This window comes from Protopterus annectens, chromosome 15.part0, assembly GCF_019279795.1.
Source record: "Protopterus annectens isolate FY-2018-M chromosome 15.part0, PAN1.0, whole genome shotgun sequence".
Taxonomy (NCBI): Eukaryota; Metazoa; Chordata; order Ceratodontiformes; family Protopteridae; genus Protopterus; species Protopterus annectens.
Genome location: NC_056749.1, coordinates 750,285,534 through 750,305,576, shown reverse-complemented (window position 1 = coordinate 750,305,576; position 20,043 = coordinate 750,285,534). Strand labels below are relative to the sequence as shown.

Sequence of the window (20,043 nt, the reverse complement as noted above, 5' to 3'; positions counted from 1 at the left end):
TACAAATGGGTCTCAGTAGAGGCCTGCGAATCAGAAGTAGTGGGTATCAGGGGCTGCAAAAGCGCCTCACTGAGTACCGACGAACTGGTGACTGGCTTAGGAGAAGCGTCGTCAGCAGTTTTGGACCTCGGCTGCCTGTCTCTGTCTTTAGCTTTGCGTTTTTGCGGAATCCCGGTAGTCGGTTAGCTAACAGACGATATTTCTGGATAATTAAACCGAGAACCGAAATATATAGAGGCAAAAATGTACCGACGACGGATAGTGCTCTGATTAAATAAAGCACAAAACCGACAGCAAGGTACATCGTGATCAGGGCCTAGGCAAGGAATACAGTACAAATGAAAATCTTTATGAGGTATTTGCTTTCCACAAGTAATGCAATTATTAACTTTTGCTGACATCGTTAAGGGGCAAGAAAAAGTTTCCCCAATGGGGTACTTGGCTTTAAGTTGAAGACTTTGGTTCTGAAACTCTAACACAAAAATTTCAGGAGTCGGCCGACCGGCACTTGCAAATTGCTTCTGCTTCGGGCACTGCACGGCAAGAAAGACTGATGTAATGGCGTCGGCTGCATGTTTTATACCCCTGACTACCTGACGTCATGGAAGAAGGGACAGCAACCAACGCAGGACCCAATACTTTGTTAATCAGGCTGACTGAGGGCAACCTGCCAGCAGATTACCCAAATGTAATGACTGCAACAGTGAAACACGAAGAACATCTGGACATCCCTCCAAAATTGATGAAAAGACAAGATGAAAACTGGTCAGGGAGGCTGCCAAGAGACCTACAGCAACACTGAAGGAGCTGCAGGAATTTCTGGCAAGTACTGGTTGTGTACTACATGTGACAACCTCCCCCCATATTCTCCATATGTCTGGACTATGGGGTAGGGTTGCAAGAGGAAGTCTTTTCTTACACACAAAAACATCCAGGCCTGGCTAAAATTTGCAAAACAATACATCAAGTCTCCTAAAAGCATGTGGGAAAATGTGTTACGGTCTGATGAGACCAAGGTTGAACTTTTTGGCCACAATTCCAAAAGGTATGTTTGGCACAAAAACAACACTTCGCATCACCAAAAGAAAGTACAGTTCGAGTGTATTCACTGTTGCAGTCATTACTCTTGGGTTATCCTGTTGGCAGGCTACCCGCAGTCGGCCAGAATTCCAAAGTCTAGGTCCGGCGTCGGTTGCTGTCGCCTCTTCCCTGACGTCAGTGCGCCAGGGGTATAAAAGATGCAGCCGACGCCATATTCTTCAGTTTTTCTTGCCCCAGATGTCAGGTGCCCCAAATAGGTAGGCTGAAAAATATACCAATAAGAAATGCATACACAAAAATAACATTTCCTTCATCTACAAGCAAATACACCAAAAAGGTTGCATAGGATAGAGAAGTGCAGATAAGTCCCAGCAAAGAGAAGGGGGATGGTGGGTGGGTAACCTGGACTGCAACTGTGAATACACTTGAACATCTACATTTATGGTAGGTACACAACTGCACTATGTTCATCGTGTTTCACTGTTGCAGTCATTACTCTTGGGTTGAATCCCAAAGTGGAGGAAGGGTGGCTGGGCTAAATAGGATTAGGAGAGGCTATGAGGCCCTGCAGAACTGCAGTGGCGAAGCCTGCTCTGGACTTAGAGTAGAGAGGCAAGTGGTAGTGCTTTGTAAAGGTGTGCACTGAACTCCAAGTTGCAGCCTCTGAGATTTCTTTGGTTGGTACTACCCTAAGGAAGGCTGCTGAAGTGGCTACTGCTCTGGTGGAATGAGGCCTAATGCCCTTAGGCACTGATTTGCCAAGTTGGGAATAGCAGAAACGGATGCAATGGCCTACCCATTTAGAAACAGTCTGTTTTGTGGCCAGTCTGGTGCAATCAGAATAATTTTTAGCTTCTCTTGTATGACCTTTAGGAGTACTCTGGGAAGGAGAGGTAGTGGGGGAAAAGCATATACTGTTAGATTTTTCCAGCTGAATGATAGGTCGTCCACTTTCCATGCTTGCTTGTGGTAAATCCTTGTGCAAAATCTCTGCAATTGACAGTTGTGAGGGGAGGCAAATAGATCTATGTCTGGGCATCCCCATTTCCTTATCATCCTGAAGACATGTGGATCCAGTTTCCATTAGAGGGGATCCATGAGGTTTCTGCTTAGCTCGTCTGTCAGGGTATTTGTTTTTCCTGGCAGGAATTGTGCTTGCAGGTGAACTTGAAAGGCCAATGCTGTGTCCCATAAGGTCATTGCTTGTCTGCAGAGGGGGTAGGAATGAATACCTCCCTACTTGTTTATGTACCACATGACCGTAGTGTTGTCTGTCTATCAGTAATTGTCCTGGATGAAGCAGGTCATTGAAAGCTGTCAGGGCATTTTGAACAGCTAGCATCTCTTTTTGATTGATGTGAAGATGCATCTGGTTTGCAGGCCATGTGCCCTGAATACATTTTCCTGCCATATGGGCCCCCCAGGCATAATCTGATGCATCCGTTGTCAGTGTCTGTCTGGCTGTGGGTAAACTGAATGGCAGACCCTTGTTGTGGTGACAGGCTTCTGCCCACCATCGAAACTCCTGTTGTAGGCAGGGAATGAGTGCAATTACTGTCTCCAGGCTGTGGCAATGCTGAGTCCAAACACTTTTCAGATACCATTGTAGTTTCCTCACATGCAGTCTGGCATATGGAATTAGTACAATGCAGGATGTCATAAAACCCAAGGCCTTCCGGATTTTTCTTGCAGGTAAGTGGGTTTTTGTTGCCAATTTCTTGAAGTAATTAGTCAGTTGTTTTTGTTTGTCTGGCGTGAGATAAGCCATCTGGGCAGTTGTATTTAAGCTTGCACCCAGGAATATTATCTCTTGAGGGGGCACTAGTTTTGATTTCTTTTCGTTTACTTTGTACCCTAGGCCAATTAGTAATCTTTTTACAAACGCCAGATGCTTTAGAAGAGTGTCTTTGTTCTCTGCTTGAATTAGGCAGTCGTCCAAGTAGGGATATATCTGAATTCCTTTTTGTCTGCAAAACGCAATGACTGGTGCCAGGCATTTTGTAAAGACCCTGGGCGCAGTAGATAAGCCAAAGGGCAGTGCAGAGAATTGACAATGCATTGAGACAACTATGAATCTCTTCTGCAAGACTGTCTGATTGGGACATGCAGGTGTGCCTCTTTTAGGTCCAAAGTTACTAGCAAAGCCCTCTTGCCCAGCATGGGCAGTAGCTGCTGAAGAGTCAACATCTTGAATTTTGGAACTTCCAGAAACGTATTTAGTATGAACAGGTCCAGAATTAGTCTCCAGGTTTTGTCCTTCCTGGGTACTAGAAAAAGTCTGAAGTAAAATCCTTGCCCCTGCTCGTGTTGTGGTACTTGCTGAATGGCCCTCATGTCCATGAGGGCTGTAATTTGTTTTTGTGCCTCTGCCCACTGATTGTGTGGCAGGTCTGGCATGACCTTTGACCTTGGTAGAGTGTGAAAATGGAACCTGTAGCCTTGGGACACTATTCAGAACCCATTTGTCTTGGGTAACCATTTTCCAATTTGATGAAAAGTTTTCTCCCTAAGGGGGCTGTCAAAAGAAAACTGCTTGGAACTGGTAGAGAAAAGTCATTGGGACTGTTTCCTGTAAGGCTGTGATTTGTCTTCTCCGCTTTTGGAGGTAGGAGCACCCCATTGTTTAGGCCTGTATGAGCCTTGGGGCTGAGATCTGCCTCTGGGATGGCTGTATCTGCCTCTTTGTGGTCTGTCTGAGACTGGAAAGGACCAATTTTTAGAAGGCCAGTTCCTGCTAAACCTGGGTGGCTGTACCTGTAAGAAATCCTTGACTGTCTGCATGGATTTTGCTTTATCCTCCATTTTTTCAACACCTCTTCTGCTTTAGTACCAAACAAAGCATCATGCTGTAATGGTGCATCTAATAATTTTGCTTTAACATGATCAGGCAGATTTTGTTCCTTTAACCAAGCATGCCTTCTAATAACAGAACCTGTAACAGCGGCCCTGCAAGAGGCCTCCAGTGAATCATAACCACATTGCAAAGTATGCTTTCCCACTTGTTCAGTTGCATGCAATAAATCCTGCAATTCCTTGTTCTCTGAACATTCAGTATTTATCAACATTTTCTGTTTAAGTAGTGACATTAAATATTGCTGATATTTAAGCATATGAAATTGACAATTTAAAGCCCTTATGGCCAGGGTGGCAGAAGTGTATACCTTTTTCCCCCATCTGTCTAGAGCCCTAGAATCCCTATCAGAGGGGACAGGGTTTTTTGCAGTGGAAGCCTTAACCCCCTTGGGACCCTGAGATATAGTTTCGGGGTCAGCAGTGGGGTTTTTATATAGGAATTTATGAGAATCCGGGACCCTGTAGTATCTGTCTGGATTAGCAGGTGCAGGGAGTAAAGAGTCGGGGACAGTCCGGACTCTGACAATACATCATCTACAATGTCTAAGACAGGTGGAATGGCAAGGAGTCTGTGCTGAGGAAGAAGCAGGAAGTCTCTGAGCCTTTTCTTAGACTCAGAATATTCTTGGCTCTCCCAGTGGAAATGCTCCCTCATAGTATGCAGTGTTTCCCCAAAAGAATAGTCCTCAAGAGGAGAGGCTGAAGGAATGGGTTCTTCAGCATCAGAATCCTCATAGGGAAGCATGGAGTAATCCTGTTCAGAAGAGGAATCAGAGGAAACAGATACCGGATCAAGAGAGTCATAATCTGTCTCTTGCCTAGGCCTCTTATCAAGAGGGGGGATGGGAGCCCCTGATCAAAGTAATTAGGTCTTCGGCCATTTTGAGCATCTGTTTTTTAGGCATGGAAGTCTGAATAGGAGAATGCTGTACTTGTTTCTTTGTCTTTACAGCTGCTTTAGGCTTTGAAGCTGAGGATGGCTTAATATATAGTTGTGTAGGTCTGAAGACACCCTCAGAAGCAGATGCCTGCTCAGCGGCTCCGGACCCATCTGAGGGACTGATATCCGAGTGTCCAATACCATGAGTTTCTAGAGGCCCAGTCGGCTCCACGTGGGAGTCGGTAGCGGCCTGTGGCTCTGAGGTAGCGGGCACCAGGGGCTGCGAGAGTGCCTCACTGAGAACCGGCGAACGGCCTAGAAGAGGCTTTGTCGTCGGTTTTGGACCTCGGATGCCTATCCTTGTCCTTGCGTTTTTTGTAAACTCCGGTTGTCAGCTGTTCCGCTGGCATTATATAATTAAATCTTGGCCCATATAATTAAATCTTGGGCCAAAGTAATGAAAAGCAAAATCGAACCGACACTTGATAGTGCGTTGGTTGAATCTAGCACAAAACCGGCAGCTAGCAACGTTGTGATCAGGGCCTAGGCAAGAATACAGTAAGACTGAAAATCCTTATGAGGTATTTGCTTCCCACAAGAAATATAATTGTTAACTTTTTCTGCCATCGATCTGGAGCAAGAAAAAAGTTTCCCCAACGGGGTACTTGGCTTTAATGAAGACTTCGGTTCTGAAATTCTAATTTGAAAATCTCAGGAGTCGGCCGACCGGCACTTGCGAACTGCTTTTGCTTCGGGCACCGCGCGGCAAGAAAGACTGAAGAAAATGGCGTCGGCTGCATCTTTTATACCCCTGGCGCACTGACGTCAGGGAAGAGGTTACAGCAACCGAAGTCAGACCTAGACTTTAGAATTCTGGCCGACTGCGGGTAGCCTGCCAGCAGGATAACCCAAGAGTAATGACTGCAACAGTGAAACACGATGAACATCACCATCCCCACAGTGAAGCACGGTGGTGGCAGTATCATGCTTTGGGGTCGCTTTTCTTCAGCTGGAACTGAGGCTTTATTCAAGGTGGAAGGAATTATGAACAGTTCCAAATACCAGTCACTTTTGGCCCAAAACCTTCAAGGGTCTGCTAGAAAGCTGAAGATGAAGAGGTATTTCACCTTTCAACACAATGACCCCAGACATACATCCAAATCAACAAAAGAATGGCTTCACCAGAAGAAAATTAAAGTTTTAGAATGGCCCAGCCAGAGCACAGACCTAAATCCAACAGAAAATCTGTGGGGTGACCTGAAGAGGGCTGTGCACAAGAGATGCCCTCACAATCTGACAGATGTGGAGCACTTTTGCAATGAAGAATGAGCAAATACTGCAAAATCAAGATGTGCCATGCTGATATCCAAGAAGACTGAATGCTGTAATTAAATTAAAAGGTGCTTCAACAAAGTATTAGTTTAATGGCGTGCACACTTATGCAACAAGCTTATTGTACATTTTTTAAATTTTTTATATTTTTCCGCTAAAAGATTTGTGTTTCAATTGAATTGTACAGCTTATCGGTCACATTAAAAGTGGGAAAAGTTTTGAAATGATTTACTGTGGTCTCGTTTTTTTATATTACAAAAACCTGGCATTTTAATAGGGGTGTGTACACTTTTCATATCCACTGTACTTAGAGGCAAATTATGCCTGGTTTACAGGGCTTTCTCTGACCCATATCTAATGGAAATGCTGCACATCAATAAGTCAAATGGGACTAGATTCCAGAGACCTGAATCTAGTCTATAACAAACAGGAGATACAGATACATATCTCAGAGTTTGTCTCTCCTCTGAAATAGGCTTCCAATCCATATCAAGCAGTGCAACTCCATGATCCTGTTTAAGTGCAACTTGGATGACTGGATGGGAAACTGTAAATTTCTGCTGGGGATTGCCCTGGCTCTTAGTCCTTGCTAGAAAAACGTTGGGCATAGACAATATTTCATCTAGTATTATATTGGGATTTAATGGCTAGGCTTGTAAAGACCCTCGGATAAATATCCTAGTAACATCCTATGAACCTATTCCTGGATCTCTTCCTATCTTAACTGTTAATTGCTGAACCTCGTCTACCTCTAACCTTGGCATATTTAAGTCTTACATAAATATTTCCTTTTGTGCTTTTTCACCCCCCCGATTTCCACATTCCTCTACTTTATACAAATACTCATGATTTTTTTTTTTTTAATATCGCTAATACCTCTGCAATATCTCTGGTTATTTTTCTTGTTTGGCAATAACCCTTTCTACTTTGTTGCCTAAGTCGTTGTGCTAAAAGTTTCTGTACTCCAGAGCTACTACCAAAAAAAGTTGCTCAACAGTAATCTTTCTAAACTTACGCATATTATTCAGGTACTACCTTATTTTCTCTTTAACACTCTGCAGTTGTGCCTCTTTTTGTTCGGTGAGATTCTCTGTATTCTTCAGTACTTTACCCTTTTATCAACCCCTCTAAATTGTTTTTACTACTTCTTAACCATGTCTCTCTCTTTTATTTCTATCCTGTTTTTAACTTCTACATTTATTATACTCACTAGTTATAACTTCTGTAGTTGTTTTTATCTTCCCTACTAACAGGCAAATCATTTCCACTGACTATTCTTTAAATTAGTCTCTTTTTAACAGGCAGGTGGGGACGTGTCAGTGTCTCATCTTTACTTCATTAACCCTGCATTTTATCTCAGTAACAGTTATTTGACATGTGAATTCCAGAACCCTCTTGTCTATTTTCTATACTCCTGCTTAAGACATTGTTATTGTTAAAACATCCTTTTGCCATGCCTGCACTGGCATTGTTCTTAAAATACTTTCTACTACTTTATGAATAACACATACTGTACAGCTGTTACTATTTTCCTCATGGACTTCCATCCAAAAAGTACAGCTGTGTACCTACCATAAATGTAGATGTTGAGTGTATTCACTGTTGCAGTCATTACAACTGGGTTATCCTGCTGGCAGGCTATCCGCAGTTGGCCTGAGTTCCAAAGTCTAAGTCCGGCGTCGGTTGCTGTCGCCTCCTCCCTGACGTCAGTGCGCCAGGGGTATAAAATATGCAGCAGACGCCATTTTCTTCAGTTTTTCTTTCCCCAGATGTCAGGTGCCCCTAAAATGGTAGGCTAAATTATGCCAATAAGCATGCATACACAAAAAACAACTTTTCCTTCATCTATAAGCAAATACACCACATAGGTTGTATAGAATAGAGAAGTACAGAAGTCCCAGCAAGGAAAAGGGGGATGGTGGGGGATGGAGGGAGGGTAACCTGGACTGAAACAGTGAATACACTCTAACATCTACATTTATGGTAGGTACACAACTGTACTATGTTCACCGTGTTTCACTATTGCAGTCATTACAATTGGGTTGAATCCCAAAGCTATGGTTGGGAGGCTGGTGCTAAATAGGATTAAGAGAGGCTATCAGGCCCTGCAGAGCTGCAGTGGCAAAGCCTGCCCTGGATTTAGAATAGAGAGGTAAGTGGTAGTGCTTTGTAAAAGTATGCACTGAACTCAAAGTTGCAGCCTCTAAGATGTCTTTGGTTGGTACTCCTCTGAGGAAGGCTGCTGCTCTGGTGGAATGTGGCCTAATGCCCTTAGGCACGGATTTGCCATGCTGTGAATAGCAGAAACGAATGCAGTGGCCTATCCACTTTGAAATAGTCTGCTTTGAGATAGGCTTTCCTTGTGATCCTGCAGCATATGCTACTAAAAGTTGTTCAGTCTTTCTGAAAGCTTTGGTTCTGTCCAAGTAGAAGCGTAGCTGTCTGTGAATGTCCAAAGAATGCAGAAGTCTCTCACCCTTATTCTGTGGGTTTGGGTAAAAGGTAGGCAAGTGAATTGTTTGGTTAAGGGCCACACTGGTCACTACCTTAAGCATATATGTAGGGTTTGCCCTCAGAGAAACCCTGTCACGATGGAAAATGATAAAAAGGTTCCACAGCCATGAGTGCCTGTAACTCTGAGACTCGTCTGGCAGAGGTTATTGCTAGGAGCACAGCTGTTTTCCAGGATAAGAATTTTATATCAGCTGCAGAGGCTGGCTCAAAGGGAGGCAGTGTAAGTTTTTCCAAGACACAGTTGAGGTCTCATGCAGGTATTGGTGCTCTCCTTGGGGGTCTTATGTTTTTGGCTCCTCTGAGGTACTGTTTGCTTGTTTATGTACCACATGACTGTGGTATTGTCCATCTTTATCAGTAGTTGTCCTGGATGAAGTAGATCCTTGAAGGCTGTCAGGGCATTTTGAAATGCTAGCATCTCTTTTTGATTGATATGTAGATGCATTTGACTTGTGGACCATGTGCCCTGAATACATCTTCCTGCCATATGGGTCCCCCAGGCATAATCTGATGCATCTGTTGTCAGTGTCTGCCTGGCTGTGGGTAAGGTGAATGGCTGTCCCGTGTTGTGGTGACGGGCTTTTACCCACCATCGAAACTCCTGTTGCAGGCAGGGAACGAGGGTAGTTATTGTTTCCAGGCTATGGCAATGTTGAGTCCAAACACTTTTTAGATACCATTGAAGTTTCCTCATATGCAGTCTTGCATATGGAATTAGCAGAATGCAGGATGCCACGAAGTCCAAAGCCTGCAGAATTTTTCTTGCAGATAACTGAGTCTTTGTTGCCAACATTTTGAAGTAGTCGGTTGTCTGTATTTGTCTGGCCTGAGATAAGCCATCTGGGCAGTTGTATTTAAGCTTGCATCCAGGAATATTATCTCGAGAGGGTACGAGTTTTGATTTCTTTTCATTTACTGTGTACTCTAGGCCTGCTAGTAATGTTTTTACAAACGCCAGATGCTGTAGTAGAGGTGTCCTTGTTCTCTGCTTGAATAAGGCAGTCATCCAGGTAAGGATATATTTGAATTCCTCTTTGTCTGCAAAAGCAATTACTAGTGCCAGGCATTTTGTGAAGACCCTGGGCGCAGTAGATAAGCCAAAGGAGAGTGCAGAGAACTGGTAATGCATTAAGCCAGCTATATATCTGAGGTATCTTCTGCATGATAGTCTGATTGGGACATGCACGTAAGCCTCTTTTAGGTCTGAAGTCACAAGCCAAGCCTTCTTGCCCAGCATGGGCAGAAGCTGCTGCAAAGTTAACATTTTGAATTTTGGAATATCCAGGAACGTGTTCAGGACAGACAGGTCCAGTATTGGTCTCCAGGTTTTGTCCTTTCTGGGCACCAAGAATAGCCTCGAGTAAAATCCTTGTCCCTGGTCTTGCTGTGGTACTTGCTAAATGGCCCTCATGTCCATGAGGGATGAAACTTGTTTATGTGCCTCTGCCACTGATTGTGTGGCAGGTCTGGCATACCGTTTGGCCTTGGCAGGGTTTGGAAATGGAACCTGTAGCCCTGGGATACGATATTTAAGACCCATTTGTCCTGAGTGTTCATGTGCCAATTCTGAGCAAAAAGTGCTAGTTTTCCCCTTAAAGGAGCTGCCAGAAGATAAGTGCTTGGTGCTGGCAGGGGAAAGTCATTGAGACTGTTTCCTGTATGGCTGTGATTTTTCTTCTCCGCTTTTGGAGGTTGAAGCACCCCATTGTTTAGGCCTGTATGAGCCTTGGGGCTATGATCTGCCTCTGGGGCGTCTGTATCTGCCTCTTTGAGGCCTGTCTGACACTGGAAAGGACCAATTCTTTGCAGGCCAGTTCCTGCTAAATCTGGGAGGCTGTACCTGTAAGAAATCCTTGACTGTTTGCATAGATTTAGCTTTGTCCTCCATTTTCTTCAATACCTCTTCTGCTTTAACACCAAGGGCAGATTCTGTTCTTTTAACCAAGCATGTCTCCTAATGACAGAACCTGTAACAGCGGCCCTGCAAGAGGCCTCTAGAGAATCAAAACCACATCGCAAAGTATGCTTTCCTACCAGTTCAGTTGCATGCAATAAATCCTGCATTTCTTTGTTTTCTGCACATTCTGAATTTGTCAACATTTTTTGTTTAAGCAGTGACATTAGATATTGCTGATATTTAAGCATATGAAATTGACAATTTAAAGCTCTTACAGCCAAGGTAGCAGAAGTATAAATCTTCTTCCCCCATCTGTCCAGGGCCCTTGAATCCCTAATCAGAGGGTAAAGGGTTTTTTGCAGTGGACGCCTTGACCCCTTTGGGACCCTGAGAGATAGTTTCTGGGTCTGCAGCAGGGTTTTTATAAAGAAATTTATGTTAATTAGGAACCCTGTAGTATCTGTCTGGCTTAACAGGAGCTGGTGGCAAAGAGTCAAGAGACAGTCCGGACTCTGAAAATACATCATCTACAATGTCTAAAACAGGAGGTATAGCCAGGGGCCTGTGCTGAGGTAATAAAAGGAAGTCTCTGAGCCTTTTCCTGGATTCTGAGTAATCTTGGCTCTCCCAGTGGAAATGCTCCCTCATAGTACACAGGGTTTCCCCAAAAGAATAATCCTCAGGAGAAGAGGCTGAAGGAATAGATTTCTTCAGCATCAGAATCCTCATAGGGAGGAAGAGAATATTCCTGTTCAGAAGAGGAATCAGAGGAAATGGAAACCTGATCTGAAGATGCATATTCTATCTCTTGCCTAGGCCTCTTATCAGGATGGGGATGGATGATCAAAGTAATTAGGTCTTCGGCCATTTTAAGCATCTGTTTTTTAGGCATGGAGGCCTGCCCAGGAGAATGCTGTACTTGTTTCTTTATCTTTACAGCTGCTTTAGTCTTTGCCTTTGAAGCTGAAGTTGGTTTTACATATAACTGTGTAGGCCTGAAAACACCCTCAGAAGCCGATGCCTGCTTAGCGGCACCGGACCCATCTGAGGGAATAGTTTCCGAGTGTCCAGTACCTTGAGTTTCCAAGCAGCCTAGTCGGCTCCACGTAGGAGTCGGAAGCAGCCTGTGGCTCTGAGGTAGCAGGCGTCAGGGGCTGCGAAAGCACCTCACTGAGAACTGGCAAACCGGCGACAGGCCTAGCAAAAGCCTCGTCGGTTTTGGACCTCGGGTGCCTGTCCTTTTCTTTGCGCTTTTTATAAACTCCAGTAGTCGGTTGCTCCGACGGCATTATATAGTTAAATCGTCTGCCAAAATAATGAAATGCAAAATCGTACAGACGCTTAATAGTGCGTTGGTTAAATCTAGCACTAAATCAACAACTAGCAATGTCGTGGTTAGGGCCTAGGCAAGGAATACAGTAAGAATGAAAATCCTTATGAGGTATTTGCTTCCCACAAGAAATACAATTAACTTTTTCTAACATCGGTCTGGAGCAAGAAAAAAGTTTCCCCAACGGGGTACTTAGCTTTAATGAAGACTTCGGTTCTGAAATTCGAATTTGAAAATCTCAGGAGTCAGCCGACTGGCACTTGTGAGCTGCTTTTGCTTCGGGCACCGTGCAGCAAGAAAGACTGAAGAAAATGGTGTCGGCTGCATCTTTTATACCCCTGGCACACTGACGTCACGGAGAAGGCGACAGCAAACGACGCCGGACCTAGACTTTGGAACTCAGGCCAACTGCGGGTAGCCTGCCAGCAGGATAACAATTGTAATGACTGCAACATTGAAACACGATGAATATTCCTAATCTCTTTTTCTCTCTCAAAACTTCTTCCCTCATTTTATCATCATCCTTTTCCACTTTGATTTATAACCTTCTCTTCAGACTTTCTGTGACAGCTAAGGGAGGTGACCAGATTCTCCATTTTCCTTCTTATGGCTGGTTTGAAGCACTGACAAATGTAATGCTTTTAATTACACTCCTCCTCAAAGTAGTACCGATGGTACCAGGGTGGGTTCCTAGGGGTCATGATTTTGTGACAAGAACACTGTGCTTTTCAGAGTTTCAGTCATCAAACAGGCATTTTTCATGGCAATGGAACACAGTCATGCTCAGCCTGTACAAGAGGTATGCAACAGCCAGTCCCTGCTAGTTGTTACAACACATTGTTTTCTTTCAATCTGCAAGAAGGGCATCCTGCAGGTGACAACATACTGCACCCAGGAATTAAGACTTGAGTGTTACAGCAACACCAGCATCTCTTTCAGATTAATGTTCTTCTTTCTTGGGGCTACATCCCATAAATCTTAGATCTTCAGTTTCACAGTATGCTCAATTGGCAAAGTATGAAGCATCTGCTATTAAAACCCGATTATGAAACCATCTTCTCTAGTGACTGTTGGCTTTTAAACGATCTTGGGCACCACTGAAGCTTTCTCATATGAATCCTTGCTAGGGGTTCCATCAGAGTACAGGAAGTCATGCACTCCAGTGCCCTGCGGCATTTTTTGGCTGAAACTTTCCTTGGTGCCCCCATGTGAAAGTATTGTTCTAAGTTTTCAACCTTCTCTTGGGGGAAGGGAAAGCCTTCTTGGCAGCTGGAGTTCAGGAGTACTCTTAGGAATATCACTTTTTTAAAAGAAGTAAAGACAGAGTTTGGAATGCTAAAGGAAACCCAGAGACTTTCAAAGTAGACCACAGTGAAGTGGATTGTTCTTGTCCACATTCTCCTGTGACAGGGTCCAAGTGAGGCAGTCGTGCAGACAGAGGTGGATGTTAATGATCTTTGTTCTTTAGTAAGCTATTGTTGGATTCAGGCACTCTGTAAAAATACACTGGGTGCACTAGCCAATCCAAACAGCAAGGAGGTTAACATGCTAGTAGCAACTCCCTGCCTCAAACCTGCAAAAATCACCTGTGTTTTTTGTGAACAGCAACGTGAAGACAGATAAGATTCAAAGTGATCATTAGGGCCTGAGAAAAGACTGGTAGCAAGGATGCAACAGCATTCTGAATTTGAGCACTTTGCGTTAAGTGTTGAGCTCTGAAAGGACTAGGATGAGTCACCCAGGCCCGCCCTTCCTTTCTTGGCACCAAGCTCAGCCTTGAGTAGAACTCTGTTTCATAACTACCTCGAAAGCTCACTTACTAAGCAGTACAAGTATCTGAAGAACACTGGGAATTAAATGCACATAGGCTTTTAAAAGGCATGGGAGGGGCATGTCACCTTTGATTTCTTTATGAATTAGTTTATTTCTTCAACAAATGATGTGCAACACCCAACTGTCCTTTGTTGTGACTTCTCAGTGGTTCCGGCACTGGATTACCCTTCCTGCTAACTTTAAAACTGAGGCTGGAGGGTGTAAGTGGGGCTTGGTGAGGATGTAGATAAAAGGAAAGAGGAAGGTGAAGATCCATATAGTCATGGCTGCTCCCCTATGGTGGGCCTTCCCCTGTGGTGTATTTGTCATTTGCTCTTACACTGGCCCTGCTTTTTCATTACCCTACCTTTTCCTTGCCTGCAACAGTAAGGGACAGGTTTAGAGGGGAAGTGAGAGAGCTAATTAACACTCTGCAGTTTTGACCTTTTCTCCCATATCAAAAAAAAAAAAACTTCACTACTGGAGTTCCCAAACAGTAGTTCCTTGTCCACATATGCAATGAAGAACTGCAGTCTGACTTGCACTGACAGGGGCTGTAGCCTGAGCCCGGTATATCAACTTAAGATTGACCCTACAGCTACCTTCCTGGATACAGCATCATGTCCACATCTAAGTGTTTTATCACCTAATTATCTGACTGGGTGAGTTATAGTACTTTTGCCCTCAGATCCTCATCAGACACTAGTACAATCTTCTCCCTGACTAAATCCATCAAGTGTGCCTGGCAATTTAAGACCCAAAAGCCCAGAGTGGCAGCTGTGCAGACCACCTTCCCAAACAGTTTTAGCAGTCTGCTTTCCTAGTCCACCTGGGAGGGTATTTGGGGGCAGGAACCAACTTGGACTACAACTTTAGATCCATGAACATAACAGCTGCATCCAACACAGAGTTTTTCCAAAAAAACTTATGGGACTTCCAGACACTCTAGAACCTGCCTGGCTTCTTAGGGACATGGAGCTGGGTGACAGGCTCCTTAGAAGTAGCAAGAAAATCATCCTCCTGCAACCCACAAGACATAAGGAACAAGCACAGGTTTAGAGGCATTTCAAACTCAGTAAATCAAAGTACCTTTTTTTTGGGCATCTGATGCCACCATGGTTTTCCATGTAAACTAGTCTTTCATTCTACAAACAATGTCTTCAAATGAGATTTCCTCTGTGGATGAGCCAAAGGAAATGGTGTCATTTGAGTCACTGTCATACGCTAAAGGGGAGAAACTTTGAGAAACATAGCCCCATTCTTCTTTTTCACACTCCAGAACGTTACTGTCTACCTTCTCAGGGGGAACATAGCTTTACATGCAAGGACTGTAAAGGCTTAAGAAAAACCTGAGCCAAAGATATCTACTGTCAAGGAATAGCCTAGAATAGGATGGGTGGCAAAGACCCATCGAATGCTGGGACACTAGACAACTATAGGCAAGTTGGGGAGGGTGGTTTGTCTCTCACCTTCCAAGTTCTTTTATTTGCAATGTCACGTGTGGATGGGATTCATGGACTTGCACTTCATTGCCAGCAATGCTCTCCCTTACCAGGATAACAGGTCGCTTGTTCTCTCCTTACCACACCTATAAAGGATACTTCATCCATGGACATCAAAGAAGGGACATTCACTGTAAAAGCTGAACAATGGTCACTGGTCCCATGGGACATGCCTGCTTCACTTGGCTTCTTCAGAAGCCTCGGAAATCTAAGATGTACAGTCTAGGTGCTATGAAAATGTATAACCCACACCTACATTTCAAGCCCCAGTGGGAGATCATACATCTAGGTTCTGACACCTGCAAATCTTTTCATCTTTTCCATAGGTAACTTCTTTTTGGGGGGAGGGGAGCAGAGGTCAAAGATGAACTTCAGGATGCCATGGCAGAGTAGGCATCTATCTACTTCCAATCCTAGTTTTGTACAGAATGTTGCTACTCATCAGAGTTTTATGGGTAAAACTCTGAAACAACCAGCCATGCTCAATACTGTATTCCAGACCTGGTTAAAATACACAAGGAGTATAAAGTATGTGCATGGAATCAGCCAAGTATAAAAATATCTACCTTTCTTAGGAGGTGGCATGCCTTGACACAATCAGGCATCAACTTAAAGGAATACAAGGCTATGCAAAAATCATCATCTAGCATAAAAGTAGCAAGAGGAAAGATCTCAGAGTACTTGCGGTTCTCAGCTGGGAAGCAGGGCAAACTACGGACACAATAAGATCAATGCATAAGTTGCGGACTGTGGCAATTTAAAAGGGCATGGTCAGATATCTATCTTGCACTAGGAATGTCCTGACAGATGAGGATCTGCCATGCCTGGATGGGAAGTGTATTAAGCTCTCAAACGTCAGGACAGATTTAGGGCATTCTGCTACTGATGTCCAAGTTGTTAATTTACATTACTGTTATAGTAACACTAAGAAAATACATCATTTTAACTTCAAATTCTAATACAATGCTAACTCAGTACAAATATATTTTGAACATGTACTGTATTCTCTACCCTGAAAAGAAACAAACCTAAAACCACTAGACTGTGCAACCTGGGGGGGGGGGGGGGGGGGGCACAGTTATCCAGGCACTCAATCCTCTAACACTATCTACTGCTGAGGTAAAATGTTTAGACTTCGAAGAAAGAACAGACATAAAGCAGCACTCATAAATGAAGTACTTTTAACCAATGATAACAGAAAGAAAATACCTTGTCCTCTGGGCATTGGACCAGGTCCACTAGGAGGGTTACCCATCTGAGAAGGCATGACACCTGTGAAAGCAAAATAGAAATGAGAAATTCAATTAGGATTACAATGCTTGGGTACATGCAGCCCAAATCTTAAGTGCAAATATTCCAATTAAACCCACACGGATGAAGTTGATGTTGAAACACATGCTTTCACCTAAATTTGATTGCAGTGCAGAAAACATCTTTTCAAAGATAACACGGTGTCCTGCTTACAACTGGCTCCTTATATGAAAGATTAGAGAGATAAATAGCAGTCACCCATTTCATGCAACACAGACAAAAATTATCTGGACTTCACAAAGCTCTTTTACAAATCCCAATCACTGTAAGGGACATGAACCCCCTGACTCACGAAGAAAAACGTGATTTGCAGTAACCTGTAGTATAGTACAGTCTGTTATGGAGGAATGGGAAGCCAGTGAAACAGAGGGGGTTGCCAGGAACTTCTTGGCCCTAACTACAAATGTTTTACAAAATGATTTCTAATGTTAATGGAACAAGCATCTTTCTCCTTGGAAAGCAGTTAAAATTAAACTCCATACAAAATATTCAGATACTACAAACTAGAACAGCAAACTACTTACTATGTCCGTAAGACTTGTGCAAAGTTTATTTGGCATGACCCACAAGTAAATGTCACATTTTCAAATCTCAGAAACTGAACATCATTGCATGAAGTCTAGAATACATATACAATTCTGCAGTTCAGTGGTCTAACATAATATGGAGATTAGAATTAAACAAAATTAAAAAAAAAAAAAAAACTAAGCTCACCTACTCTTAACAATGCATTGTCAGAATTATTACTGCAGTAACAGAACCAGTTTTAAACATTTTCTGTATTACACAAGGATAACAAAGGGGAACAATGCCCTAATCCATGAATAAAAGTATTAAAATATAACAATGGTAGTTATATCAAAGTTTATTTTAAGACAAAGATGCATTCACTATTTGGTCATACTATACCTTAACTCATTCATAACTCCCAGCAGTCAGCTACTGAGATGTTACACTCCTGACTAGTAGCCGACTAGCAGGAGTAGCCAGGTCAATGAAAAACTGAGGGATGTGTGTGAGAGTGAGGGAGCGAAAAAGACAGTGTGCATGTGTGTGCGTGTGAGAGACAGAGAGTGAGGGAGCGAGAAAGACACTGTGTCTGTGTATGTGTGTGTGTGTGTGTGTGTGTGTGTGAGAGAGGGAGCGAGAAAGACTGTGTGTGTGTGTGTGTGTGTGTGTGTGTGTGTGTGTGTGTGTGTGTGTGTGTGTGTGTGCGCGTGAGAGTGAGGGAGCGAGAAAGACAGTGTGTGTGTGTGTGTGTGAGAGAGAGAGTGAGGTAGCGAGAATGACACTGTGTGTGTGTGAGTGAGGGAGCAAGAAAGACACTGTGTGTGTGTGTGTGTGTGTGTGTGTGTGTGAGAGAGTGTGAGGGAGCGAGAAAGACACTGTGTGTGTGCGTGAGAGAGAGAGAGAGTGAGGGAGCGAGAAAGACACTAGTGTGTGTGTGTGAGTGTACATATACAAATGCAACTGGTGCAGAGGATTAAGGATATGCTCTGTTAACATGATACTTCCTGTAGTACAAGACTGGATTCCTTCAACCTTCAGTTGTCTGTGTGCCCTTGAGCAAGTCATTTAACCAGACAGTGCTCTGGAGTAATTTGGACTTTATTACTAGGTTCATCAGTGGTATCCTGCCCCCATATGGCCTGACTTTCACAGCTCTGCACCCTTTCCCCTCATGGCCAGGTAGATGGCATGCTGGGGCATAAGCATTTACTCATAAAAAAATGAGGTCAGTCCATCATCTTCAGTTCTTTCTGGTTTGCAAGAAATTCAGAAAGCACCAAAACTAACACCCAGACCTGTAATTTTGTTAACAGAGGCAATAGAACAGCAGTCCTCCTGAGTGGTGGGTTGTGTGAGCAAAAACCTTGTGCTGACAAAATTCTGTGAACAGTATCCCAACCTCAGAAAACTAGAGGCCTTTTAGATGAGTGAAGTAATTAGAAGGGAATGTAAAACAGAAATGCATCGCAGCCCTTGGATGCTTCAGAAAAGGAAAGGAACAAGTGGTAAGGCTAGAGGGAAACTTGACTGCAACAGTTATACTTAACATAGACTATTCTGTCAAGTCCCACAAAATATAAAGTACAGTTGTGTACACCTACCATAAATGTAGATGTTCGAGTGTCTTCACTGTTGCAGTCATAACTGTAGGGTGCTCCTGCCGGCAGGCAGCCCGAGGTCGGCCAGAATCCCAAAGTCTGGGTCCAGCGTCGGCTGTACAAGCTAGTACCCTGACGTCAGTACGCTTTGGTACATAGCCCTCAGCCGACGCCATCTTCTCCAGCCTTTCTTGCCCTAGATGTCAGAAGTCCCCAATAAAACAAAAATGAATCCAACAAGAAAACACAAATACACCACAAAAAAGGAAAAGGGAGAAAAAAGAGGGGATAGGAGGGAGGGAAACCCCGACTGCAACAGTGAAGACACTCGAACATCTACATTTATGGTAGGTGTACACAACTGTACTATGTTCTTCGTGTTTCACTGTTGCAGTCATAACTGTAGGGTGGAATCCCAAAGCAGTGTAAAAGGGGAGGAGGCTTTAGAGAGAAGAAGGGGAGGTAAGAATACCCTGCAAAACAGCAGAGGCAAAGCCTGCCCTGGTCTTAGAAAACAGAGGGAGATTGTAGTGCTTGGAAAAAGTAAGCACAGAACTCCAAGTGGCAGCTTCCAAGATATCCTTGGTAGGGACTCCTCTGAGGAAAGCTGTAGAAGTGGCAGCTGCTCTAGTAGAATGACTTCTAATGGTACCTGGAAACTGTTTCCCATGATGAGTGTAACAAAAAGTACAGTTTTGTACCTACCATAAATGTAGATGTTCGAGGATCCCATTGCTGCAGTCCTAACTATTGGGTATAGCCCGCATCCAGTCGGCCCGAATACCAGAGTATAAGGCTGACGCCGGTCAGGGCGCATTAGACTGACGTCAGTACGTCAGGGTACTAATGCGCATGACCGACGTCATATCCTCAGTCTTTTCTTGCCCCAGATGTCAGAAGATCCTAAAAAGACAAGGCCCAAAATACCTGCACCAAAAATATGTACAATATATACAAGAATATATACAAAAAATATAAGCATGTAACCTCACCTACACAACCACCCCTAAACACAGAGGGAAGGAGGGAGGGTATTGGACTGCAGCAATGGGATCCTCGAACATCTACATTTATGGTAGGTACAAAACTGTACTATGTTCTTCGTTCCCCATTGCTGCAGTCCTAACTATTGGGTAGAATCCCAAAGCAGAGGTAAGGGAGGCTGGCAAATCATAAAGAAGCAGGAGCTGACAACATGCCTTGCAAAACAGCTGTGGCAAAACCAGCCCTAGACTTAGAGTAGATAGGAAGGTGATAATGCTTAGAGAAAGTATGCACTGAACTCCAAGTAGCTGCTTCCAAAATATCCTTAGTTGCCACCCCCCTTAGAAATGCTGTTGAAGTGGCAGTAGCCCTAGTGGAATGAGGCCTAATCCCAGCTGGAATCTCCTTGCTATGATGGGAATAACAAAATGCAATGCAAAAGCCAATCCACCTAGAAATAGTTTGTTTTGACACAGGCT

The 20,043-nt window shown here is 43.7% G+C and overlaps 1 protein-coding gene across 3 annotated transcripts in view; it reads right to left on the bottom strand.

The window, feature by feature from the left end:
* CSTF2 (cleavage stimulation factor subunit 2) overlaps window positions 1-20,043 on the bottom strand; it is a 1,531,011-nt gene that overhangs the window by 702,308 nt on the left and 808,660 nt on the right. For 2 of the 3 annotated variants that reach the window (XM_044057609.1, XM_044057610.1), the window contains exon 1: window positions 16,371-16,429. In XM_044057609.1, coding sequence (XP_043913544.1) covers window positions 16,371-16,428 — 58 coding nt within the window. In that variant the 5' untranslated portion in view covers window position 16,429. Of the gene's footprint in view, window positions 1-16,370; window positions 16,434-20,043 lie in introns of those variants that run through there. The other variant, XM_044057611.1, reaches the window with a different exon arrangement.